Source organism: Anopheles moucheti, chromosome 2 (genome assembly GCF_943734755.1).
Source record: "Anopheles moucheti chromosome 2, idAnoMoucSN_F20_07, whole genome shotgun sequence".
In the NCBI taxonomy this organism is placed as follows: Eukaryota; Metazoa; Arthropoda; class Insecta; order Diptera; family Culicidae; genus Anopheles; species Anopheles moucheti.
Window position 1 is genome coordinate 30,212,446 of NC_069140.1, and position 22,647 is coordinate 30,235,092.

General features: G+C 46.6%; 1 protein-coding gene across 1 annotated transcript in view; it reads left to right on the forward strand.

Annotated features, from left to right (window-relative positions):
* Window positions 1-591: 591 nt before the first annotated feature.
* LOC128297412 (uncharacterized) overlaps window positions 592-22,647 on the forward strand; it is a 30,624-nt gene continuing 8,568 nt past the window's right edge. The window contains exons 1-3 of the mRNA XM_053033043.1: window positions 592-733; window positions 16,108-16,395; window positions 16,469-16,695. Of these exons, the coding sequence (XP_052889003.1) occupies window positions 16,201-16,395; window positions 16,469-16,695 (422 nt within the window). The 5' untranslated portion in view covers window positions 592-733; window positions 16,108-16,200. The remainder of the gene's footprint in view (window positions 734-16,107; window positions 16,396-16,468; window positions 16,696-22,647) is intronic.

Genomic DNA, 22,647 nt, shown 5'->3' on the forward strand with positions numbered 1-22,647 from the left:
GCTTATTGCGCCAAGTGCATCGTGAAGTCGCGAGGGACAGCAAACGGGCGGTTTTATCAACCCCACCGGCCACCACCGTACGCTATTCCGGTTTTAAGCCACCCCCAACGGTTGACATCTTTTGACGCAAAGGGGTGTGTGTGTGTGTGTGTCTCGTGTTTTAAGAATTGTGCAACTGCCCGCCTCCCCAAAACGGGGGGTTTGTGAATACCTGTGAGTGTGTGCGGTGTTGTTTCTACCAAGGGGTTTGTTATTATTTTGGTTGTGCGAATCTACGACGGGTCGCAACGGTTCCAGCAGTGCATGTGCTTGGTGTTTGATTGTGGGATGTTTTAACATCATTTTTCGCGCTAATCGTTCGGTGCAGTTTCGAGAGATCGTGGTGCAATCCAGACCGTGGCAGGAAGGAAGAAAGGTTGGTCTACACACTCCCCATAAGCGCTCAGCAGTGGTTTGTGAAGGCGTGCGCAGCGCGAAGGTGCATCCACAATCACCAACAAACCCAACCGCTTCTAAGTCGTGCCACAGAGCGCACCACTGCTTGGACATTCTACCCACCGTCTTGGTGCCGTGACTGGGATCCGTAGCGAGCAGCTTGTCGTCACTGTAGTCGCGATCGGAATTTTAAGCTACCCCGCATCGCAGGAGGCTTTGACGGATCACGGGACGAACAGCAGCAGTGGGCAACCGGAGAACGAACGATCAAGGAATTTTAAGCAGCTTCTAGCCGTAGGTAAGATCTGCTTTGTTTCCACCCCTTAAACCCCGATCTTACCGAAACGATGTCGATGGCCCCGGCACCGCATATCCAGCAGGCATTTTTCCGGTTCCAACAGTGTGTGAGCACCAGCCCAGGTCCGAGCACACTTGTCTTGCCCTTAACCTCGCCTAACCCCCCTTTCCGTACACGGTTCGTAACTGTAAAGCGTTTGTTTAGTCGTCACCCAGAAAAGACCCAGTTTTGTGACCGCACCGCTGTTATTATTGCATGAACCCGGCCCATTTTTCGAACCACGGTGTGCTTTCTCCCCATTTCGACCCGATCGAGGAAGATGTTTGGTAGGGAAAAACGGTCGTCCGGGGCTGAGTTTTCTTTCGTTTTTTTCGTCACTCTCTGTCGCTCCGCACACTTCCTTGGGCGGAGAAGAGAAATAAAAAAGCGAGGTGCTTTGGTGTATGTGTGATTACGAGTCACCCAGCGCTTTTATATGTACAAAAAAAAAAACAGAAACAACCCTGCAGTGTGAGGGTAAATCGTTAGATTGCTCTTTAATTGATCTTACACAATTCTTCCTGTCGCTCTTCACATTCCACCTTTTTTTTCGTTGGTTCGTTTTTGTTCGCCTCAAACCTATTCTCCTGTCTTTCTTTGGCTTGTTCTTTCTCGTCTGTTGAAGAACAGCACAACGTCGTGATGTCGACCCGTTGTCGTAATTCGACCACCGCACGCGGTTGGAATGTGCGTTCTGGTTGGAGAAGGATAGTCATACCCGTTGGTGCCTTCAACACGGGAAGCGAAACGAAAGACTTCAACGATCGGTAAGGCGAGGAACGGAAACACAGGGAAGCCACGTAATACGAAAACCCGGAACTTTGGATTGGGCCGGCACGGGTGGATCAAGATGAGAATGATGAGCGAAAGAATTGGCCTTTGGACGTCCCCTTTCTGCTGGCCCCTTCCCTTGTGGCCAATCGGTTCGGTCGGCTGCAAAACGTTTAATCGTGTATGTGGTCCTGTGTTGTGGCGCTTGATCTCTTGATCGATGTGCTCCCTCCCGTGCCCCGTACAACGGGATGAACCGCTCGGTTGGAATGGAAAGATGTGAAAAGGAAGACAAATCGGGTGAAGGAATAAAACCCAGCAACAGGTTACAGCAAAAATCAATTAACTTAAGCCTAGAACATGTGTTGGGCTGCGCGGTCGGAGTTATGTAACAGCACGGTTGGGCTCGGAAACGGTACGGAATCGGAATACGGATTATTAGCATGGAACTCGGCTTACTTATGCTGTGGATGGTTGTTACATATTTCCAACAAACGCGTAAACACGATTTTCCATACAAGTTATACCAACACGGCTGTTAATTTCCCCTCGACGATTGTATCACAGTGTTTCGTTTTCGTGCGTTTTCGTGCCCCACGGCATTCAGAATTGGAATCAAACGAAGCGTATGCTGATTTGATTGATGGCGTAATTGTACGTAAAAGTTTTTTTTTAATGCCCCGTTTCGTTTGAAGGCAATCGCACGGAACAGAAGCGCACGCCCAGCAGTGTGCCGTGAAGAACATGTGTCTGTACACATATTTATTTTGTTCGCCACCACGACAATGCCGGATACACATCGCTTATGACATCAACGCCACGGTGTATGGACCATCATCACCGCAGAACGCATGCGGTACACGGCTCTTCTTGGTTTAACAAAGTCTTGTACAAAGTGTTCTTAGCCAAATGTTGCTTACTCAGTCGTTAGCATTCGGTTGGCAAACACACTGACGAGGAAACACCATGAGGAAAGCTCATCGTTTCCCCCGGTCGGCTAGGATTAGCTAAGCCAGAGAGCTCGAGAGTGTGTGTGTGTGTTGCCAATTAAGGCGAATCAACTCAACCAAGACGAAGAAAGAACGAAAGTTTATAAATCATTCATAAGTTGCCTCACCGTTTTGCTGAAACTGATGGTAGTGGTGATGGTGATGTTTTGCCTTTTTTTTTTTGTTCTTCTATCCACGTCCCCGTCCAAGGTGCTCCCTTGCCCCGTGGAGCGTAATCAAGTTTTGGCAAACGAACTACCAGCCAGGAATTTGACTGGATGAGCGGCTGGTGGATCATTAAAGAAGAATAGAACCTTTTTTTTCACATCCAAATGTGGTTATTTCTTTTTCCTCGCTTCAGCAGTGCACAATGTTTTCTGCGTTACCGCCACAGTCCATCAAAAGTTCTTGTGTATGGGGAGTACGTGTGTTTTGAATAAGGCCAGATGAGTTCATTTATTACCGCACAACTGTGCCATCATTAGCGAGCGTGAGGTAAATTAACGCAGAAGGGCTGGCAAGCAGCAACATCGACATAGATCCGCACACCCTAACAGTAATCTACAGCCGGGCAAGGTTCAATTCTTGCACGAGTTCGATTACCTGTCATACTGGAAGGAAGCTGTTTTTTGTTGCAGTTGTTTGGGTGTGCATAGCATATAAAAGCCTTTAACTACGCGCCACGCAACGGTATTCGAATTACGACCCTCAAAAGCAAATGGCGGAAGAAGGTGCTAATAAGGGGTAATAAAATTTATTTTGCGCACTTGCATACTGTGCCTCGCTGTGTGGAACTAACAAAAAAAAAACCAACGCTTCAAAGAATAAACATGTTCTTCGCTATGCACACCACAACACTCAGAAGATATTGTTTGCCGAAATCTTCATGAAAGATCAGGAACATATGTTGGAGTAACTTTGCTTTTTTGCCTCAAAAATCTCAAAATAAAAATGACGAACAACAACAAACAACGGGACAAAGAGGATTTCTGCGAGTGGTATTGTGTTCCTAAGGCATTTACACAAACACCCGCAAAAATGGGGTCGCAAAATTTTGATAGTTTAAGACGAGACAATACGAAACGAGGAACGTTATTCTACGCTGCTTCCCAAAAACCTCCGGGTGGAAAGCTGTTTAGCAAATAATTGTCACTTTGTCCGATGACGATCAGCCAATTTCGATCACCCGCCCCAAAGCATCCAATTTTTGGGGGCACCCGCTCGATACGTTGTGCCGATTTCGCACAATGCTTGGTGATGGTGGTGGCGCATTTTAGCGTGAAAGTGTGAACGAATTTGGTGACAGATTTCTCCGGCCGATCTGCGTCATCCTTTCGGGGAAGTGATGAGAATAATAGCGACCACCTAATGGAAGTGAACCAACAATTTCGAAACGAATAATATCCGGTTGGCAAATGATTCAAATAGCAACAACAATGACAAAAAAAACTCCTCCAGACTGTCATAAATCACATTTAAATCGAAATATGTTTGTAGAAAGAGTTTTACTTCCGGCAACAAGTCAATCAATAGGAAAATGGACGGAAAGGCGGTACTCGACGCTCTAGTTTTCTAATCATCCCTTTCCCATTCTCACTCGCTCTCTCGCTCTCTCTGTCGCTATGGAGACATCGTTTTGTGTCAAAGAAACCGCACCTAATGCAGTACGGCACCTTCCGGTGGCCTCAATTTTACGATCGACGGGATCTTGCTCGAGGTGCAAATCTGCACCTGTCACGGGTTTGGCAGTGAATTAAGCACGATCACCACCCAACGCGATTCCCGAACAGTGGCCCACTTCAACGATGCATCGACTTCAAAAATCATCAAAAGACTGCAACGTGACGTCAAGTGACGAACCTCTTTTTTACCCAGTGTTATCTTTTGATTGCTGTTTCGCTCACCAAACCCGGTACGGTGCAATAAATTAAAAATTTCCTTTTTTATTACAATTAACTATCACACCCCATTCGCCCACTCGCCCAGCAGGAAACGGCCGACATTGTCGCCGGTCCAATTTTCCTGGCATCTGGCGGCTTGGGGTCGGTGCTTTGGTGCTATTGCTGGATTTACCTAATTTTTCCGGCCTTCTTTCACAGATGATAAAATAAAATTAACCCATTACGCTACGTGCCATTGGTTCCACCCTCTTCAGCCCCAAAGAGAGGTTGGCAACGGTGTAGCGCAATGGAAACCACGCAAGAGCGCAGAAGGTAGAAGAAAAGCGCTTCTCTTAGAGTGTGCCAATAAAAGCGACAACTCACCTCGTTACGGAGGTGAACCGTTCGCGTTTGGTGGAAGGTTTGAGCATGTTCCCTCCTTCTCCCTGGGAAATAAATGGGAAAATGGGCTCAACAATACACTCCACATACATAGCGTCGGGTAGATAAGGTGCTGTAAAGTGTGTGTGAGTGTTTTTACAGTAGTCAAGTTTTTCTTTGCGCTTTTACTGGCTAGGTGAATGTGAATTTCTTTCCCCTTAGGTCACACTTTCCGCACCGGGTTGAGTTGTAACGACCTGCCACGGCTATGTGCCACGATGCGAGCTACCAATTTGAGGGAAGTTTGTGTGTTTTACGTTGTTTTTCCTTACACCGAAAGGTCGGTTTACCGTTTTCCCTCTTTTTGCTTTTTCGCAATACAGCAGCAGAAGATTGCGCTATTATTGCTTTATGGTTTATGAGGATTGGGCTTAGCTGGGGGGGCTGTTTCCACCATTGCACTACGGTTCACTCATTTATGGCACATCGGGCTGAACATGCTACCGGCCGACCAGGCGTGTGTTTATGTGTGACCCACCATTCCGCTTGACCGAACAACCGTGAGGGGGCACTGTCATCCACGCGATCATTCGTTCCTGGCGATGGTGCAGTGCTTGTTTCACTCGTACTTCCCAACTTCGATTACTTTTACTCGCATCGTTTCTCTTTTTTTTCACTTTCGATACAATCTTTTCGTATTCCGTATCATTTTTCCATTTGTGTGTGTGTGTGTGTGTGTGGTTTTCTTTCCTTCTGCCAACATCAACCAGCTGCAGCAGGGAGTTGTTTTTGGGTATGTTTCGCTTGGTTTTTCGCTTTCGCTTTACCTTCCCTGGGTGGGTTTCCGCCAACATGCCAAAGTTTTTCCGGTTGGACCCGGCCCGAAGACCGGGAGCGGGACGGTGCGGTGGTTGGCCTAGCTTCACGTTTGCTTTCTTTGCCGGAGTGCGAGTTTCCATAACCGGACGAAAAACGTTCGAACGTCCGAAACCAAAGCCTGGCCGGCTGGTTGACCATCCTTCCGACCCGGGTTCAGCTTGTTTCCTACATTGAGTGCCTTTTGTTTGTGGCACGCGCATGTCCAGCATGATGCCCCGGGAAGGAAGTGATCCCGGTGTCGTTAGTTGATTGAACGAAACACCGTACCGGACGATTCGGTGCGGCTATTGACGATCGGACGGAGGAACAAAAAATGTGCTCAAATCGGAAAATACAACATACAACACACGGGCATCCACTTTCATCGCGAACACAAAAGGCCGTTCGGGCGAGGGGCTAAGGAGGGGGTCCTGGTTGCCAAACCACCAGCGCGCCACCACCGTACAGCAACAAAAACGCATGCGGAATCTGGAAGTACTGGTTCGACAAGTACAACTTGTCCAAACAGCCCGACAGGTATCGGGTCGGGTTGTTGCGTTTTTATTCGCGAAACAACAGAGTTTTTTTTGCCTGTGTTGTAGCTGTGTTTTGCACCTTCAGCAAGGTTCGTTTCTTTCAGCTCGTGTTCAATCCGCAGCCCGCAAACCGCAAATCCCTTGTTGCTGGACGAGCGAAAGCACCCGAATGTCTGGACCTTCACGCCCTTTTTCTTGTGTGCCGGGGTCGACATAATTTGTAATTAGTCACCACCGATCGACAGGAACCTCCGGGCACGAACGCTTTGATTTGCTTTCGAGCGGATTCGACTTGGTGCAACGACACGCTGCAAAACACAAGAAAAGTAAAGACAACGAGTACTAAAAATGACTTAAAAAAAGATGGCCTGGTATTGAAGTTGAATCCACTGGAATAGGTATAAATTATGATATGTTTTGTTGCTGTTTGTTAACTTCCTTTTCCCCCACTTCCTTAATGTGTTAACGTTGCTCCCCGTACGCATTAACCGATGAATAATTTGCGCCCCGAAAAGGTCATGGTTGACGGTGAAGAAAAACGACCATTAGCGGTACGATCAGGGTGGAACGATCAGCGCCAAAACCGTCCTGCGAAAGAGTGGCCCGTGTGTGGAATAAAATATGCATACGGATCGGTCCGGCTCGTGTCCGGGCCCCGCGGGATCGACATTGGGGCCCGCGTGTAGCCTCCACGGGCTGCTGCTGACATTCATTCGCCACGGAATTCCAATGTCACAATGATAATGATGATGGCTTGATGGGCTGTGTGCGCTATCTTGTCGCTGTCGGCGTAGAAACGACGACACAATTTCAATGTGACATTCAGGTCCGGTGTCGCTGCGGACGGGGAGAAACAAGATATCAAAGAAGCCAGCTGCTGGACCAGCATGAGAAAGAAAATGGGCGGGGGGGAGGGGTGGTTGGTGGTTGGGCGGTTTCTCGCAGGTTCCGGTCAATAAAACACTCGATCACTCGATCACTCGTACAGTTGAGTAGCCGCGGGAGTGAGAGTCGATGAAAGTTTTGGAACGTTGCGGATATTGGTACAAAGGCTGGTGGCGGAAGAAAGCCAACGGCGACGCTTCTGCTTCTGGCCTTCATTCCCGGTTTCACCTCACGCTCTGCCACCTTCACCCTCTGCCCATGATCGGTTTGCCCGGGTGGGACTTTCTCCTGCCGGTTGACTCTTTTGCTCCAAGCGCGCACCCTTCTTTCTGGCTTGGGGTTTTGCTCTCTGGAGTGGAACTGGCTGGATGTTCGCTTCACCTGATTTCGTTCGTACCACCGTCAACTTTCATTCTCCGATACGGTGCCACGTTTTCCCAACCCTTACTGCCCGGTTATGGAAAACTCCGGGAGCAAGGCAAAGCAAAGAATCGGCCTACCACAACCAACCGGTGCAGCCCTTATAAGGGCGGGAAGGAGATCGGGGACGAACGGGAACGCACTGCGCAGACACACCTATGAGAGGGGCCAACCCATCAACGTCACCATCATCATCATTATCATTTCCTCAAATTGGATCTTCACTTGCACTTGCACACAGCGGGTACACACACACACACGCGCAAACCTGAGACTGACAGGTTTCGTTTCGTTGCCCCAGCAAAGTGTGCATCTCGAGCCGGATCCATTGCCCAAGAGGGCTCAGAATCCGGCCGTTTGTAGATCGCATTTTGGATCGCGCTCAAGTAGGAGGTTTCGGTGGTTGAGCACTGTGCGAGATGGTTTTCATGCTTCACGAAACGCTCACCGGTTACCGGCGGACCTTACGCGTCTGTTGCAAGACCTCACCGGCCGAGTGGGAGATGGTGTCATCTTCGGACTTAACTTGTACTTTCGTTTTTTTCTTGATTTTTCGGTTTTGCTTGTGGTCTGCTCGCCGAGTCTCTCGCGGGTAGGTCGCTGCGCCACGATTGACCCCGATTGGCCCATCTAACCTCGAATGGAACGCGTGTGGAGTGTTAAGCGCTCGACGACGAGTGTCATCACCATCATCAGCGACCGATCGATGCGCCGAGGCGTTTACTCAATCGTATTTTACTGAGGTGAACCTTCGAAACGCTTCGCCGTGTTTCTGCGCGGATCGTGCTGAGGCACCGAACCATCCGCCAATCCGACAAGCACCCTTAAAGGTCACCGGACATACGAGATTGCTAATTACGGCTTGCCTTACAGCTTATCGTGCGATCGAACGGATCTCGTCGGATCGAACCGCGCTGGTCATCAGCTGCAGCATTTTACCACACCTCGGCACAGTTGTCATAAAGCACCGATGTGCAGGAATGGAATGTGTGTCGCCCGTTTCACACAGCAACTGCTACTTTCCTTCCCACACTTACAAACGACCCCCTCGGTAACTCCCAACCCCGAACTTTTGCGCGTTCGCCGCGCTGCCGTCCGACGGGGGTTTTGTGAGATTTGTTTGTTTCCACTTTGGGAAAGCCCCAATTTCCACCGCACACTAACCGCTAACGGAAGTTTCAAGTTGGTTCTGGTGGATGTTTCGCCGGCCCTCCCCACTGTAACATTGTAATGTTAGAAGCGGGTATAAAAGCGGGACGAGAAACAGAGGCATCTTCGAATCGTTGACCCAATCAAACATAAAGCTCGTCCCGGTCGGTTTTTTTTTTTGTTTGTTTGTTTCTTCGGTCCACAACGAATGCACACTTGGACGAGTAACCTATTTGGTTTGTTGATTGAAAAATTAAAACACAACCACAGCACGGGATCGGAGGGTTTGTTTGTTTTTCTTAAGCTTTTGCTGCTTCCAATTCGGGCCCACCACCACTCCCTTCCCAGGGAACGACGAGGGGGAGCCACCACCAGGTGCGGATGCGGATTTGATTAGGTTTTATTTATTTCGCGGTTGGTTAATGAGATTTTCTTCCGATCCGACACTCACATCCGATGCCGGCACTGTTGGTGTGCGAGGAACGAACACGGGACAAGGGGAAGACGAGCAGCGTGGGTGCGAGGTGGGATGAAATTTTCACACCGCAGCACGATGGCGCTGGGGGTCGTTCGTGTTTGGAGCTCAAGGATTCCATATCCATTCGGGTGAACGATGACTTTCGAAGCGGTTGGAAAAACATTGATTGGCACGATCGTTGTTTGGGGCGTTTAGAATTGATTTGATTGTTTTCTTGTGCTAAAGAAACGTTTTTTGTTTTATACACTTTGAACAACAGAGGCTAATAATAAAAGCCTGGTAAGCGGTTGGAATTTGGGTCAATATTTCTAACCATATCAATCAATCGTTTTTTATCTGATCTTCGAAAAGGTCCAACTCTTTGAAAATTTTCTAACTTCATAAAAATCATCCAAAATTTCCAAGTTTCTTTAAGTTTTACCAACATACTCTGTCTCGGAATCAATTCTAGTACAACGTGGTACTAATTAGACAGTGCTAATCAAACTACTGCTCCGCTCTCATGTGCGAGTCTGAGATTTTCATTGAACTCTTTCATCCCCTACCAGTTGAGGATCAATCCCCTTGGAGGCCCAGGGCGGAATTTTTGAAGGGGGCCCCATAATTTTGCTACGGCATTATCGGTGTTAGGGAGGTATACTTCAAACATGATTTAACAACATCAGCAAAGTCTCGGAAACAAAGCTCCCTTGCGTACACCTCGGAGTTCTGTTGCGTAGCCCTGTGAACGGGCCTAGTAAGCTAGTCTATATATAAACATTTGTATGCGCTAAGGAATGCGCCGTAAGGTATGTAATGTTTAAACACTAACTTTCCATACAAACCAGCTGTTTTGAGATTTCCGATACCAGGAGAGCATGTCTCTCAAGAGGTGACACTCAGACACTCAGGCACTCAGTCACTCATGAGTGACCGGCACTCATGAGTTACCGGCACTCATGAGTGACCGGCGCTCATGAGTGACCGGCACTCATGAGTTACCGGCACTCATGAGTTACCGGCACTCATGAGTTACCGGCACTCATGAGTTACCGGCACTCATGAGTTACCGGCACTCATGAGTGACCGGCACTCATGAGTGACTGGTACTCATGAGTGACTGAGTGCCTGAGTGTCTGAGGGTCACCTCTTGAGAGACATGCTCTCCTGGTATCGGAAATCTCAAAACAGCTGGTTTGTATGGAAAGTTAGTGTTTAAACATTGCATACCTTACGGCGCATTGCATTGCAAGTTGGTTGCAAATGTAGTGTATAAACATTGCATACCGTACGGCGCAGTACCAGGAGCTACCTCTTCAGTGGATGCTCTCCTGGTACTATACATTCGGAAATCCTGGTGCAATTTCGTTTATACTTTAAAGTCACAAAGTCGATATTCTTCTCTGCATTTTATTTATCACATAGAAACAAATGTTTTATATAATCAAGGAAGATATTTTTGATCAATTGTTTACCTTTTAAATTAATCTTTTTGCTATAAATTAACTCTGCTGTTAAATTTTCAATAATCGTACAATCGGCACAAATTTTTTGGGGCCCCCAACACGGCGAGGCCCTAGGCGACCGCCTACTCCGCCTACCGTTTGATCCGCCACTGTCCCCTACCGCACCAGGGGTAGAAACAATTCTGAAGCTACGGACTAAACACTCTATACGAGGTTTTAGACACGTGAAGTAGGTGATATTGCAAGGCCTTTGTTGACATTTTCTTATAAATTATCCAAGCATGTTGGATCTCCTAGAAAAGACAAATACAACACATTGGATGTCAATGATGGATGGCGTGGTGGGAAGATCGTGTGATGCTTGTGAAGTCTATCAAATTATAAGAAAACGCTGAAAGCTACTTATTGATGGCTTGATTGATGGCAGAAGCAGAGAAGTCAGTTATGCGCTTAGGTGGCAAGATCTCAAAATTCAGATTGCAAAGAAAAATAAAAGCCAGAGCAATTAAGTCACATATTATCGTATAATATGAGCGAGTTGGACAAATCAATGGAGATCAGATACAAGCTCAGAAGGGCAGTGTTTCCACAAAAAAAAGTTAACGCATATTAGACCGAACCTACTAAATGCTCTCCACAAACCATGTCTTATCTGAAGTTAACCTCTTAAAAACAAACCTAAGCAAAAAAACGCGCTAAAACAAAGCCCAATCAATCCGAGAAACCAACCCGCTACGACCCGCTAACATTTATCCAAACAAATATTCTCACGTACCACGGGCGCACGATTTTCGGGCCCGGTTTTTGTTTGCGATTGTGACCATCAACGAGGCAAGTATTGTTTTTTTTTGTATGTAGTGTAACACCCGTTGTTTGGAACAACAATTAGCACACTTCCGATAAGTGACCGTACGTACGTAATGTCTCTATCACGTGTCGTGCTCACGGTGGCCTTTTGTGCGACGTTTGCACCGTAAAGCGATCATCAAAAAACGAGTTCGTTGATCGTTTTTTTTTATTCCTCTATTTGTAAGCTGTAATAATATGGCTGTACGATACAAAGTTACACCGCTTTGATAATGACGTTTCCGATTGCCAACCGTCCGGAAGCTTCCGTGCGCGCGTGATTTCCATCCCGTGAGCATCCATTAAAGGGTTTTGTGTGATTATTGAAATTGCCTTCACGTGACACGGCGCTCGGCTTCGGCTGCGGATATACGGGAGGCATGGAAGGTGGATGGCACGAATTGATTCGATGTGTTTCACCAGCCAACGCATGATTTGGTTGGAAAAAAGTTCGATCGAGTTCGTCGCTTGCTTGCTGTTGCAGCTCTTTTGTAAGAGGCGCCCGTACCGGTGGTGGCCTTTATGGATTGTCTACGCTTCTTGTTCCCGGTGGCGGTGCTGTTTGGGGTTGTTTCTGTGTACGGGTGTTTGTTAGAAATACTTTTCTTTGACACACGGAACGAGCCGCCCGCAGATAATGCTATCTCATTCTTGCCAAGGTTCACCCGCGCGAAAAGTGTTCGAAATCGTGAGAACGGCCAGCGCCATCATGATCGCCATCATTACAATCATGCAGCCACACGATGACGTGATGGTGGTTTTGGTGTGGTATAAAACGATACTAGCACCACCATCACTACTACAATCCCACAGCAAGAAAAAACACAGAAAAATACAGGAACGCAAAACTCCAGTTGTGGAGCATTTTCTATTGGTAGCACAAATGTGGCAAAATACAATGCTATACCACCGTGCAGCCAGAAGTTTGCCAAGGCAGCGAAAGAGACTAGCGCTGTGTCTCACATGCAACTTCTTTTTCACCCTTCGCGCTCCCTTGCCCTGCCACACGCTGGCGGTGTGGTAGCGAAAGGGAGCACATAATTTCATTGCCAGAAGGGGTTTTTGTTTTGGTCGGTTTCGGAATTCCACCGGCGCAGAATACACGTTTGCCACGTTTGGCCGGTATGCAATTTGCTCGGATGATTGGAGTAGATCTCGAAACATGCGCGCGCGAGATTTCGTACAGAATGCGAACGCAGACCTTGGGGAATGGAGCCGTACGGTGGGGTTGGAGGAACCCCTCTTCGAGAGACAAGGCGAAATGCGTCCCTGGGTTTGAGTGCCGATCGCTGGTTGGTAAATGAACCGTAAATGGGTAGATGGCATGGTTTGAGAGCGTTGTTTTAATCGCTTTTTGAGAAAACCCCCCGATGGGGTGCCGATGGCAAAGGAGGGTAGGCAGACGGGAGGGCATTCTTGGGACCCTTTCGCGAAACAATCCGAAGGCTGCCGTTGTGTTATGTTATTAAAGTGCATTAATCTGGCAATTTGGAAGATGTTTCGCGGTACTCAAAATTGGATTTGGAGGGAAATGCTGTTTAGGGGATGAAGGGGTTGATATACGATGTGGAAATATTTGAAACTCCTTAAAGAGAGATTGGTGAAGTTGAGTTTTATTTTAGCAAGCGATTTGATTTATGGATCTTCCAAACATCTATGTTGGTAACCAATGTCCAAATCGAATATCAAATTTGTGCTGCTCACGAATTGAAGTTAAGGTCTGCTACTTCAGATTATTTAATGTACATAAACATCGATGCTAATTCGATCATGTCCCTCGTAAGGCATATTTCAAGCAGGGAACGCCTCAAGAACGTTAAAGGTAATACTTACATAAAATAATGTATTGTCTGCACCGCTTCTCGGCTGCAACGGTCCATAGCTATGTATATTGATCGTTGATCGGCCTCGTACCAGACAGACCCAGAAGGAGAATTTTGAGACACAAAATTCGATTCGATTGGTGTTGAATTTTAGGCTCCCACGGCCTTCACGGTACACGAACCACGAAAATAATAACTAACCAAGTGAAGTGTGAAGCTGGAAACGGCATGAAGGAGTTTTTGAAAGATCAACAACGACGGGGAGGAAAAAAAACATACATTAACGTTTTACCTTCACTCGCACCATATGATAGTTTTTCAGATTTTCAATCATAACCCTTAGTGAGGCATTCGTTTGATCGGAACGGATTTTTTTTTCTGTATTTAATAATGTTCGTTACACGGGGAAAATGTGTAGATTGACGAACAATGCGCCTCGCGTGTGCACATGGACAGACATATGCACGGCGATTGCAGCATACGTTTGGCCCCACAGTTAAGCGCCCACCCATCCACCTCCGCTTCGGTTCACTGTCGTTGTCTCATGCTTTGCATACCTTTGGCTGTCATGGCGGAGCTTCTACGTCTGCGTGTGTGTATGTGTGGGCTATTATTGCCCACCAGCCGCTAATAGACGGGTGATCATGAGATATTTCAATAATTTTTCCCCAACATTCATTTCCCTGCCACCCAGAGTTGGCCGCGTGATCCACCTCCTCGTGTGCACATGTTAAGCGAGGGAGTCGCACGTTCCGGGAGTCCGTTTCCTTGCTGATTGCTTCGCTCTAATACGATGCAGTGGGAGATAAGGCAACGTAACAATAAAGAAAATCTATGCATCTTGGCAGTGGTCACAAAACAAAACAAAAAAAAAAAACAAGAGATGCGGCTGCACTCGAATGGACTGAAGGAGCATGAGATTTATGTGGCTAGATTGTTGCCCGCCAGCGTAAGGCGTATAGTTGCGGGAATGGTGCGGCGGCTTTCGCGGTGATCCCGAGCATTTTTGCAGATTGATATCTGTAATTAAGTGCACAGCCGAAGAAATAAGCGCCCCACAAGCGGAACTTCACCGCGTTTGGATGCCATGGATGGGGAATAGATGGAAGAGATCATTAGAGGGAAGGAGACTAAAAAATCAAGATCAAAACTCAAGGCAACGCAAAGGGGCATCGCGTACGGTGATGCTGCAACCAAATGGTGTGGAGCTGTTCGCCCTTTTTTTCTAACTACCCAACAACCACACTAGCCGTTTATTGTGCAGAACTCTGCATGTTCCTAATGTCGCGGTGTGGGTATTTAGAAGCAGCGCGCTGGAATGATACAATAGTATACGGAACATTTGAGCGACAAGAATCGTTCACGGTTGGGAACGAATTCTTCGCATTGTGGAGCAAAGTGCTCCCATGGTGTGAGCGTAGCGGAAATTACCTTTCATACATCGTGTCGCGCGGTAGCTCGAGGCTGTCCGGGAAGCACAAGAACTCCACGATGGGCACGGTTCGCTGCGAGAACAATTCGCCACCGTACTGGTGCTGGTTAATAAAGGTCACAGTCTTGTATTTTTTTTACTTTATTGCTTCACATTCTTTCAAACCGAGATGGCGAATTAAGGGTATTTCCACCCCCCCCCTCCCTAAATGCCTCGAAGGAGTGTTTTAATTCGCCAAACGACAAATTAGACAGTGACGCTTAGGCCTGTAAGCACTTACGGCAGGGTGCGGCCCCTCTTCGGCCCGGTCGGTACGATCGGGAAACAATTGCCGGAACCGTGACGAGAGGTGATTCGGTGCGTGACCTGGACCTGGTTTCCTAATTGTTTTCGCCGGTCGCCGGTGTGATCGGGTGTACGATTGAGATGTGAGTGCAAGGGTGCAACTGTATGCATTCAGTAGCGCCACTAAGCTAACCAACTAAGATTGAAACCGATTGTGGTCTCATTATGCGATGTAGTTGAAGGTTTTTAGGGTGCGCAGATGAGTATCATCTGGAGTTCATGCGCAACTATCTGATCGGAAGATCCGGAGATAGTTATGGGTTGATTTTGTTTAATAAACATTAATTATCCCTCCAAAGCTGCTTATGTAGCTGCTGCCGTTATCTCACAATTAGGATAAGTGGAAATAAAACTGCTTTTATGTGACCGTAAACAAACAAATGTCGGCATACGATATATTACAGAAGAATTCAATTGCTAAGTATAAACACGCTAAGTGCTATGTCGATGATTAGTCTGCTATTTATTCGTTGAGTGAATCATTCGTGTGATGGACCGAATAAGCGAATTTCTAGCAATTCTGCTTCAAAACTACTATAATCTTATCTCTCTTATCATTGGAAAACCGAAGAAACATTGGATTTGGTTTTGCAGGGGTACGCAAATGCCTTTCATTCGCTCATTAAATTCCTGCAAAAAGCCACGAAAGAATTCTAGTAATTAGTAACTGTGACATCACAGCGACATTGTGTTGCCATTCGAGTGACGAACCAAAAACCGAAGCAAAACCACTGCTGCGTTCTACATATCTTAATTGCTTCAATGTTGCTCATCAAACTGTTCCAGATACGGCAAACAAGAGGCTAATGGCTGATAGAATAAGGCATACTGACACAGTTAACCAACGCACCTTACAAATTAGGATGACTTCGATAGCTGCGAAGAAAACAACCCCCGTTGAAACTAATTTGGTCTAGAAACAGAAAGTGGACTACTTTTTTGTTGCTTGTTTTAGAGAAATAATTAAGCTTTTTTTCGTACCATATTTCCTGCTTTACTCTTAAAGACAAAAAAAAGATTACTCGCGTTACAGAAACTAATTACGTGACTGTGTTTCTTTCTTCCCATTCTTTTCCTTTTCCTTTTTGGACAGATAGTGCCCAGATAATGTAAAGCAAACCCTCTCGCTACGCGTCTCGTCACCACACCACGACTAGCTAGACCACCTCACCTAACCGCACCGTGACAGGATGGCGCTCCGATTGCGCAAGGATGTGCAGAAAGCGTCCTACTACGTTTGGTTTCTCGGTGCCCAGGAAGCGAAAGCACTGAGAGGTACCCGCAGCCTGCTGCCGATGATACCGCGCATGGTGGAGAAATCAAAGGAACAGGAACCGCTGAAGGTAACGCTGCAGGTTTCACACAAAGGCTTGAAGATTGTACAGGTAGGTGGGATGGACGGATGGCGATCCGCAAACGGCGTTCCACCCATGCTTAACCATTGTCTTTCCACGCCAGGGTTCGGCAAAACACTTTATACCCCATGGAGCGATCACCTGCACGGTGCAGACGGAAGACATTGTCGCCTGTACGCTGCTGCTGTACAATCCGGCCACCAAATGTCCGCTGCACGTTCATGCGTACCGGTGCGACTCGGAGCTAACCGCCCAGGCCCTGCACGATCAGCTGCAGGTGCTGATCAACAGACCGGAAAACCAGAAACGATTCACCGAACTGGAAGCACGGTAAGTTCGTCGTCTTGCGAGTTGCGAACTGTCTCCATTTACGTACGCAATAAATGAAATTGTGGGGCGAAAGAAGAAGCTTTGGTTTGGAAGCGATCGCCGCAATAACCAAAAAGGGGGAAATATTTTTTTTAAGGTTTAATGCCATGATTGAATATTTGGCTGTGGGGTTTTTTGTTGTTGTTGCCGGTCTCTCGTCGCGCTCCTAATGTGGTTGATTTGTTGCTGAGAGGCGGAAAACACTGGACGACGTGGAGTAACAGTACTGTTGGGCTGACGTGCGTAACGAATCTTGGCGTAATGCCGTTAGAGGACGAACCGATCGCTATTGGAAGTTGATCCAGATTTCGGATCGGATACATCGGGTATGATGTTAGGGTTTGGTCTCCGATTACAATGGGCCGGACTACGATTGTGCACTGCGTGTGGTTGTGTTTTCTGCTTAAAACCGGTACATTTATCCCATGCTCCAGAATTGATTTATCATTTGTTCGATAAACGCAGATTCGATTCATATCGCACTTAAAAGCCCCGTTTTGTACTTTGTAAACGCAATGCCTGGTGCATTTCATGCAAGTCTGCTCGTCTATTCCAACGCACCTATTGTGCTGCAGGGGTTGCACAGCCAGATGTTCGTGAAGGCATGGTATTTAAATACTACCTCATAATAATAGGTTCAATTTCAGTGTTCGGCGTTAGCTAACGGAATAGCAAAATTCCAACTAAACGCTTCTCCCGACATACTTCACACCTTGTCTTGCTGATGGATTAATTTTTCTCGCCGAGAATCTCACCAAAAAACAACACCCATCATAAGCGATCACGCGATGGAATGTGCCTTTAAACAATATGCATCAAAATTTGCCGCCAGAGGACGTGCAGTGTGTTCTAACAGTGGCGAAATCTACTACCTCATTACGATTGCTATTACAGTTCGCAATTGGCCGCGGGTTCGTTCCAGATCTCGCAACTGATTGATAGCCAGCTTGAACAGTAATGCGCAAATGTTCCCGAAAAATGTATAATTACCGAACCTCTGTGGTAATCCACGCTAAGCGGCGGTTAGATTGCGTAACGCTGCCCCATACTCGGCGGCGGGAACCATTACCCGCCCGGACTAACGCCCAAACGGGAGAACGGCTGTTTGCGAAAAAAGACGCAAATAATTGGACGAATCGACCCACAAAAAAAACCACCGGCGGAGTGCATGTACCGGTGTAAAATATCGTCACGTCAGTTACGCGTCACAACTAAGGACAGCGAAACTGCTAAAGTACAGCTTCCCTTCCCAGCCCATAAAGCATCCGTGGGCTTTCGGGGTGGGATGGAAAATGAAATGAAACGCACCCTGGAAAGAAAGTGCGACACACGGTGCTGGTGCACACATTATCTCACGTGTAATTAAAAGCGGTGAAACGTATGGATTAGTGTCGGACGCTAATCGTTTGATAGTGTTCGGGCACACCTCAATCTGGCCACCCTCCACGCCACGTTTGTGCGCACGGCTTTGGGTCTTTCTCGGTTCAGCGAGGTTTCGGGGTGGGTGTGCAAAATTAGAGAAATGGCAAGATCTAGCAAATGGCCCGTAATTCAGTCGAGGAGGCAGAGAAAAAGCGCGCGCGCGCACACTCGAGTGAGATAGAACGACACGGTGGAGTTCAATTTCTTGACCGCGTTTGGGCCGCAAAGTGCCCTGTACGTTTTTGACGTTTATGGTCATTTGTGATTAATTTCTGTGCGCTTTGTTTTCTCACTGTTTTCGATCACAATCCGCGTTTCTTCTCTACCTGGCCGTGCTTGGGAGTGCCACGGGAATGTGATCGAGTTTGACGTGCACGCAGACGTGTTTAGGATGCGTGGCAGCGTGGAGACCACTTGCTCTACAGGTCGGCTGGTATGGGATCGCCTAAAATGGCCGTAAAGCTTGGGGACGATTATGAAATTGCCATTGCAATTGGTGGCAACCGATCCAAAGCTTCACATGCGCTTGCATTATGCACGCGTCTCGTCGATACGTAAACTGGGCGATGTGAGCGCAGTTATTATATGGACGTGCGGTGCGTATTTTCGTATAAACGGCCAAGCCTCCGACGAGACCCGCCGGTCGCCGACAACGGGTGGGTCGGGTTTGGTATTTTTTTTCTTCACCTTCTACCACCTGTTGAGTGGCGCTCGTTTGAGCGTTTGAGTGCAGCCTCTGCTGCGGTACGCATCCGTTGCCACTGATCGGTTGCCACTCTTACGTGCAGCAATTACCGTTTTTGGCCGAAGTTTTGTCTAATTACCGATCCGGAGTGCCGCCGGAGTGTCGGTAAAACAGTCCATTAGCAGATTTCCCAACCAACCGATCCTTACGGTGACGACTTTCACTAAACGCAATACAGTGACGTTGGTAGTTTTGCAAAAAAAAAAAAAAAAACGGCGAGTCACTCGGTCAGGAATGTGACCGATTTAGGGTGACAACACTTTCGCGACAGCACCGGGTTAGTACGCGAGCGCTGCAATAATGGTACCGCCGAGCTTACGCCTTTTATCGATAGACTATGGCGAGAAGATGCCTGCGCCCTGGTCGGTCACAGACCGGCGTGTGTGTTACATCATCCAACCCGGGGTAGGTAGGGCATCGGCAGTACACACTTGCCGGTTGCGGCAAGTTTGTCTAGAAAAATGTCTGTCATTTACCACCGATCGGCAGGTTTTCGGATGGTGACAACTGTTGCATAACAGACGGGCGCATCGAATGGCGTGCTGGGATATTGCTGGGTCTCCAAGCCTTTTTGGATGGCTCCGCACGATGGCTTCTGTTGATAGTGGGACACCAGTTACGTAACGCCGTTTATCGATCTGCAGTCGATCGCAATCCGGGACCGGCTTGTGTTTGAGGTATTTAGGACGGTTGTTCTGGGCTCGTCTCGTTCATAATCGAAACTAATCAACGCTAATCATGACTCCATTCTTGCACCACTGGAATAGTCCTTGCGAGGGTATAATATCATAGGTAACACTTGGGGAACGACGGGAAAAGACGTTTGAAATGGTTTGCTCCTGCAAATTACTTGAATGACACAAGCAAAACCTCATTTATGTACATGTGAATCGTGCCAGAAATGGTGTTAAAACCCCGGAACCCAGCTCGTTTACATGTGTCAGGTTGTGCAACTACTACTGTGTTACGGCGTTACTATGTGTCGTTCGACGTTTAGTTGTCCCAGCTGTCAAATCAGCACGACCAACTGTTTGACAGCGCCATCTATGAGAATTTTTAGCCACCATAGTCCTTAATGGACCATGACCATAATCATTTAATTTTAAAACTCATCATTAATTAACAGACATTTGGTTTGTCTGTCCCTCACGTTGCAAAGTTTATGCATTATTTTGCGCTACCTTACATCTACACGCACGAAATGTAACGATCACTAGCTGCCACTCATTTGCATGGTTAATTTTATTATCGTGTGCTTTGGGACAAAAAAGAAACGTAATTTCCGAAGCGTTTCCATCGGTACAACTGATCAGTTCATGATCTTCGTCGTTGTTGTGATAGGACCGATGGTGGTTTTCTTTCTTCGGAGCCGTATGCGCACCACGTCCGGATTTGGCGTGATCGTCGAGGTGACTTTTTTGCGACGCTTCCGAATCATGTTCGGACCAACGGTCGAAGTTACATTGACCGTTACCTCTTTGACGGGCACTATTACCGCTGGTGTAGTTGCGTTGCTTTCGCTGTGATAGTCATATTCTGGAGGACTTGTTAATTCTTCCTCAGTTTCTTCGTACTCCACGGTACCATTCTTGGCGGTCGTGTTGCCCACCGTCGATACCGTCGTCAGCACAATGTCAGTAGTCGTTGATATTACCGGCGATACCGTCGTCAGTACACTCTCAATAGTGGTAGATGTTACAGGTTCCACAGTGGTCGTTATGTTGCTAGAGACCGTTGTACTGTTTGGTTCACGCTCTGATTTCGCACTAGGCATACCGAACGGGGAAAATAATTGCATCCCGAAGAATGCGTAGTTTGATAGCGAATAAGGTATGACAGGGGATTTCTGAAAATTTGCATATAGATTTTGTTTTAAGCAGGACTAGTTTGTACATACGATGAAATTTGTCTCATACTATACGAGGCAGAACCGGTTCAGTGGTCCGTATTGCAGGACGCGCGGTTGAGGATCCACGGCGTGTCTAAGATGCGATCGTTAATAAACGTGTGTAGAGAAAACCCTAGATCATTTACTTACCGTAACTCCTTGTTTAATTTTCTACAAAATATAAAACACTGTCAACGAAAGCTTTCGGATGCAACTCGCTCCACAACGTTACATACCTCTGGAACACCACGTGCCCTTGTTGTCGTCATAGAGGTCTGAGAATTCGGGAAAGAGTTAGCAAAAACATGTTACGTTCAAAAAGCAATGCAACATATGACGAAGCCAAGCAAAATAGAACGCTATATTAAAAAAGCTCACCGTGTATCCTGGTGCAGCTTTTACTGGAGGTAGCTGTAAGATCAATAGTTAGTAATTAATGTTTTAGCATACATGTTCTGTGATCTTGAGACAAATAAAGAACTTACAGTTGGTGGCTGAAAAAGAAAAGAGTAATTAGTAGTATTGAAGTTGAAGTTGTGATTTATTTTCATACCTGCTTAGATTTGGCAGTTGTCGTCGAAGATTTACCATTAGGACCGCTGGCAATTTTCTATTCGGAAATGAACGGAATAATCAGAACGATGATAAAGAAACTGTTGAAGTTATCTTAAACTTTTATAATAAATACCATTGTACTTGTTCGTTTCGTTGTCGTTGATGTTCTACCTGCAGATCCACCCGATGTTTGCTTTTTGAAGAAATGGAGGTTGGAAGTAAGTTTTTCGTTAGACTTCAACTCACAAAGAATTAATTGTTTTACGCATACCTGATTGGAACGTTTGGTTGTTGTTGATGTTCTTGCACTAGGACCGGCAACTAGCTGTTTTTTTGGGACAAAATAGATTAAATTAAGTTGCAAAAGATGGTGATCCATCTCAAGTAAAATAATGAAGGCTAAACGATTTTATAAATACCTGTCCCGAACGTTTGGTAGTTGTTGGTGTTTTTGCACTAGGACCGGCAACTAGCTGTTATTTTTTTTGGACAAACTGGATTAAATTAAATTACAAAAGATAGAGACCTCATAAATACCTGTCCCGAACGCTTGGTTGTACTGGCGGATCGACTCTTTGTAGTAGACTTATGCATCGTTTGTAAGAATAACATACAGTAGTAGTAAGCACAATGATCAAACTTTAATGGAAATGGGTAACACTAAAGCATTATACGTACCACACTTTTTTTAGTGGTTGTTCCATCCTTAACTGCACTATTCGTCGTAATTTTGGCATTTAATATTCTCCAATGCCTCGCGTTGGTTGCATTTAGATTGACACTATCGTCGCCATCTGGTGAACCGTAAGCTGCCAAATTCTATCGTTAAATCCAATGTTGGTTGGGGTTTTTTTTCTGTTTTATCTGGCGGTTTCCTATATCCTATTAACACTCACCAGGGATAGAGAAACAAGACCTAGAAATATCCACCCGGGATTCATTTTTGTCCAGTAATTTTTATTGCGTGTTCTGCACTACTCCATTGTTCAAACGTTACTGAGGAACGTTTTCACAGTTCACGCACTATAAAATATTTCAATAATTCTAATAAAATTAATCATAAACTCACTAATGGTTGACACAAAAGGAAACACCTCGGCCAGTGTTTGACAATAATGGAATATTAATGAAGAAGTGTTAATGTTTTTTTTCGCAGTACAAATTCTTGCATACGTTTTCGTGACAGAGCTAAGCTGCGACAAATTAATTTGCAATCAAAACACAACGATTTGGAGCTCGGGATGGGGAAAAACAAAATTTAACGTCACACTGCGAGCGGTATCTACGAACTTACGGCACCGCG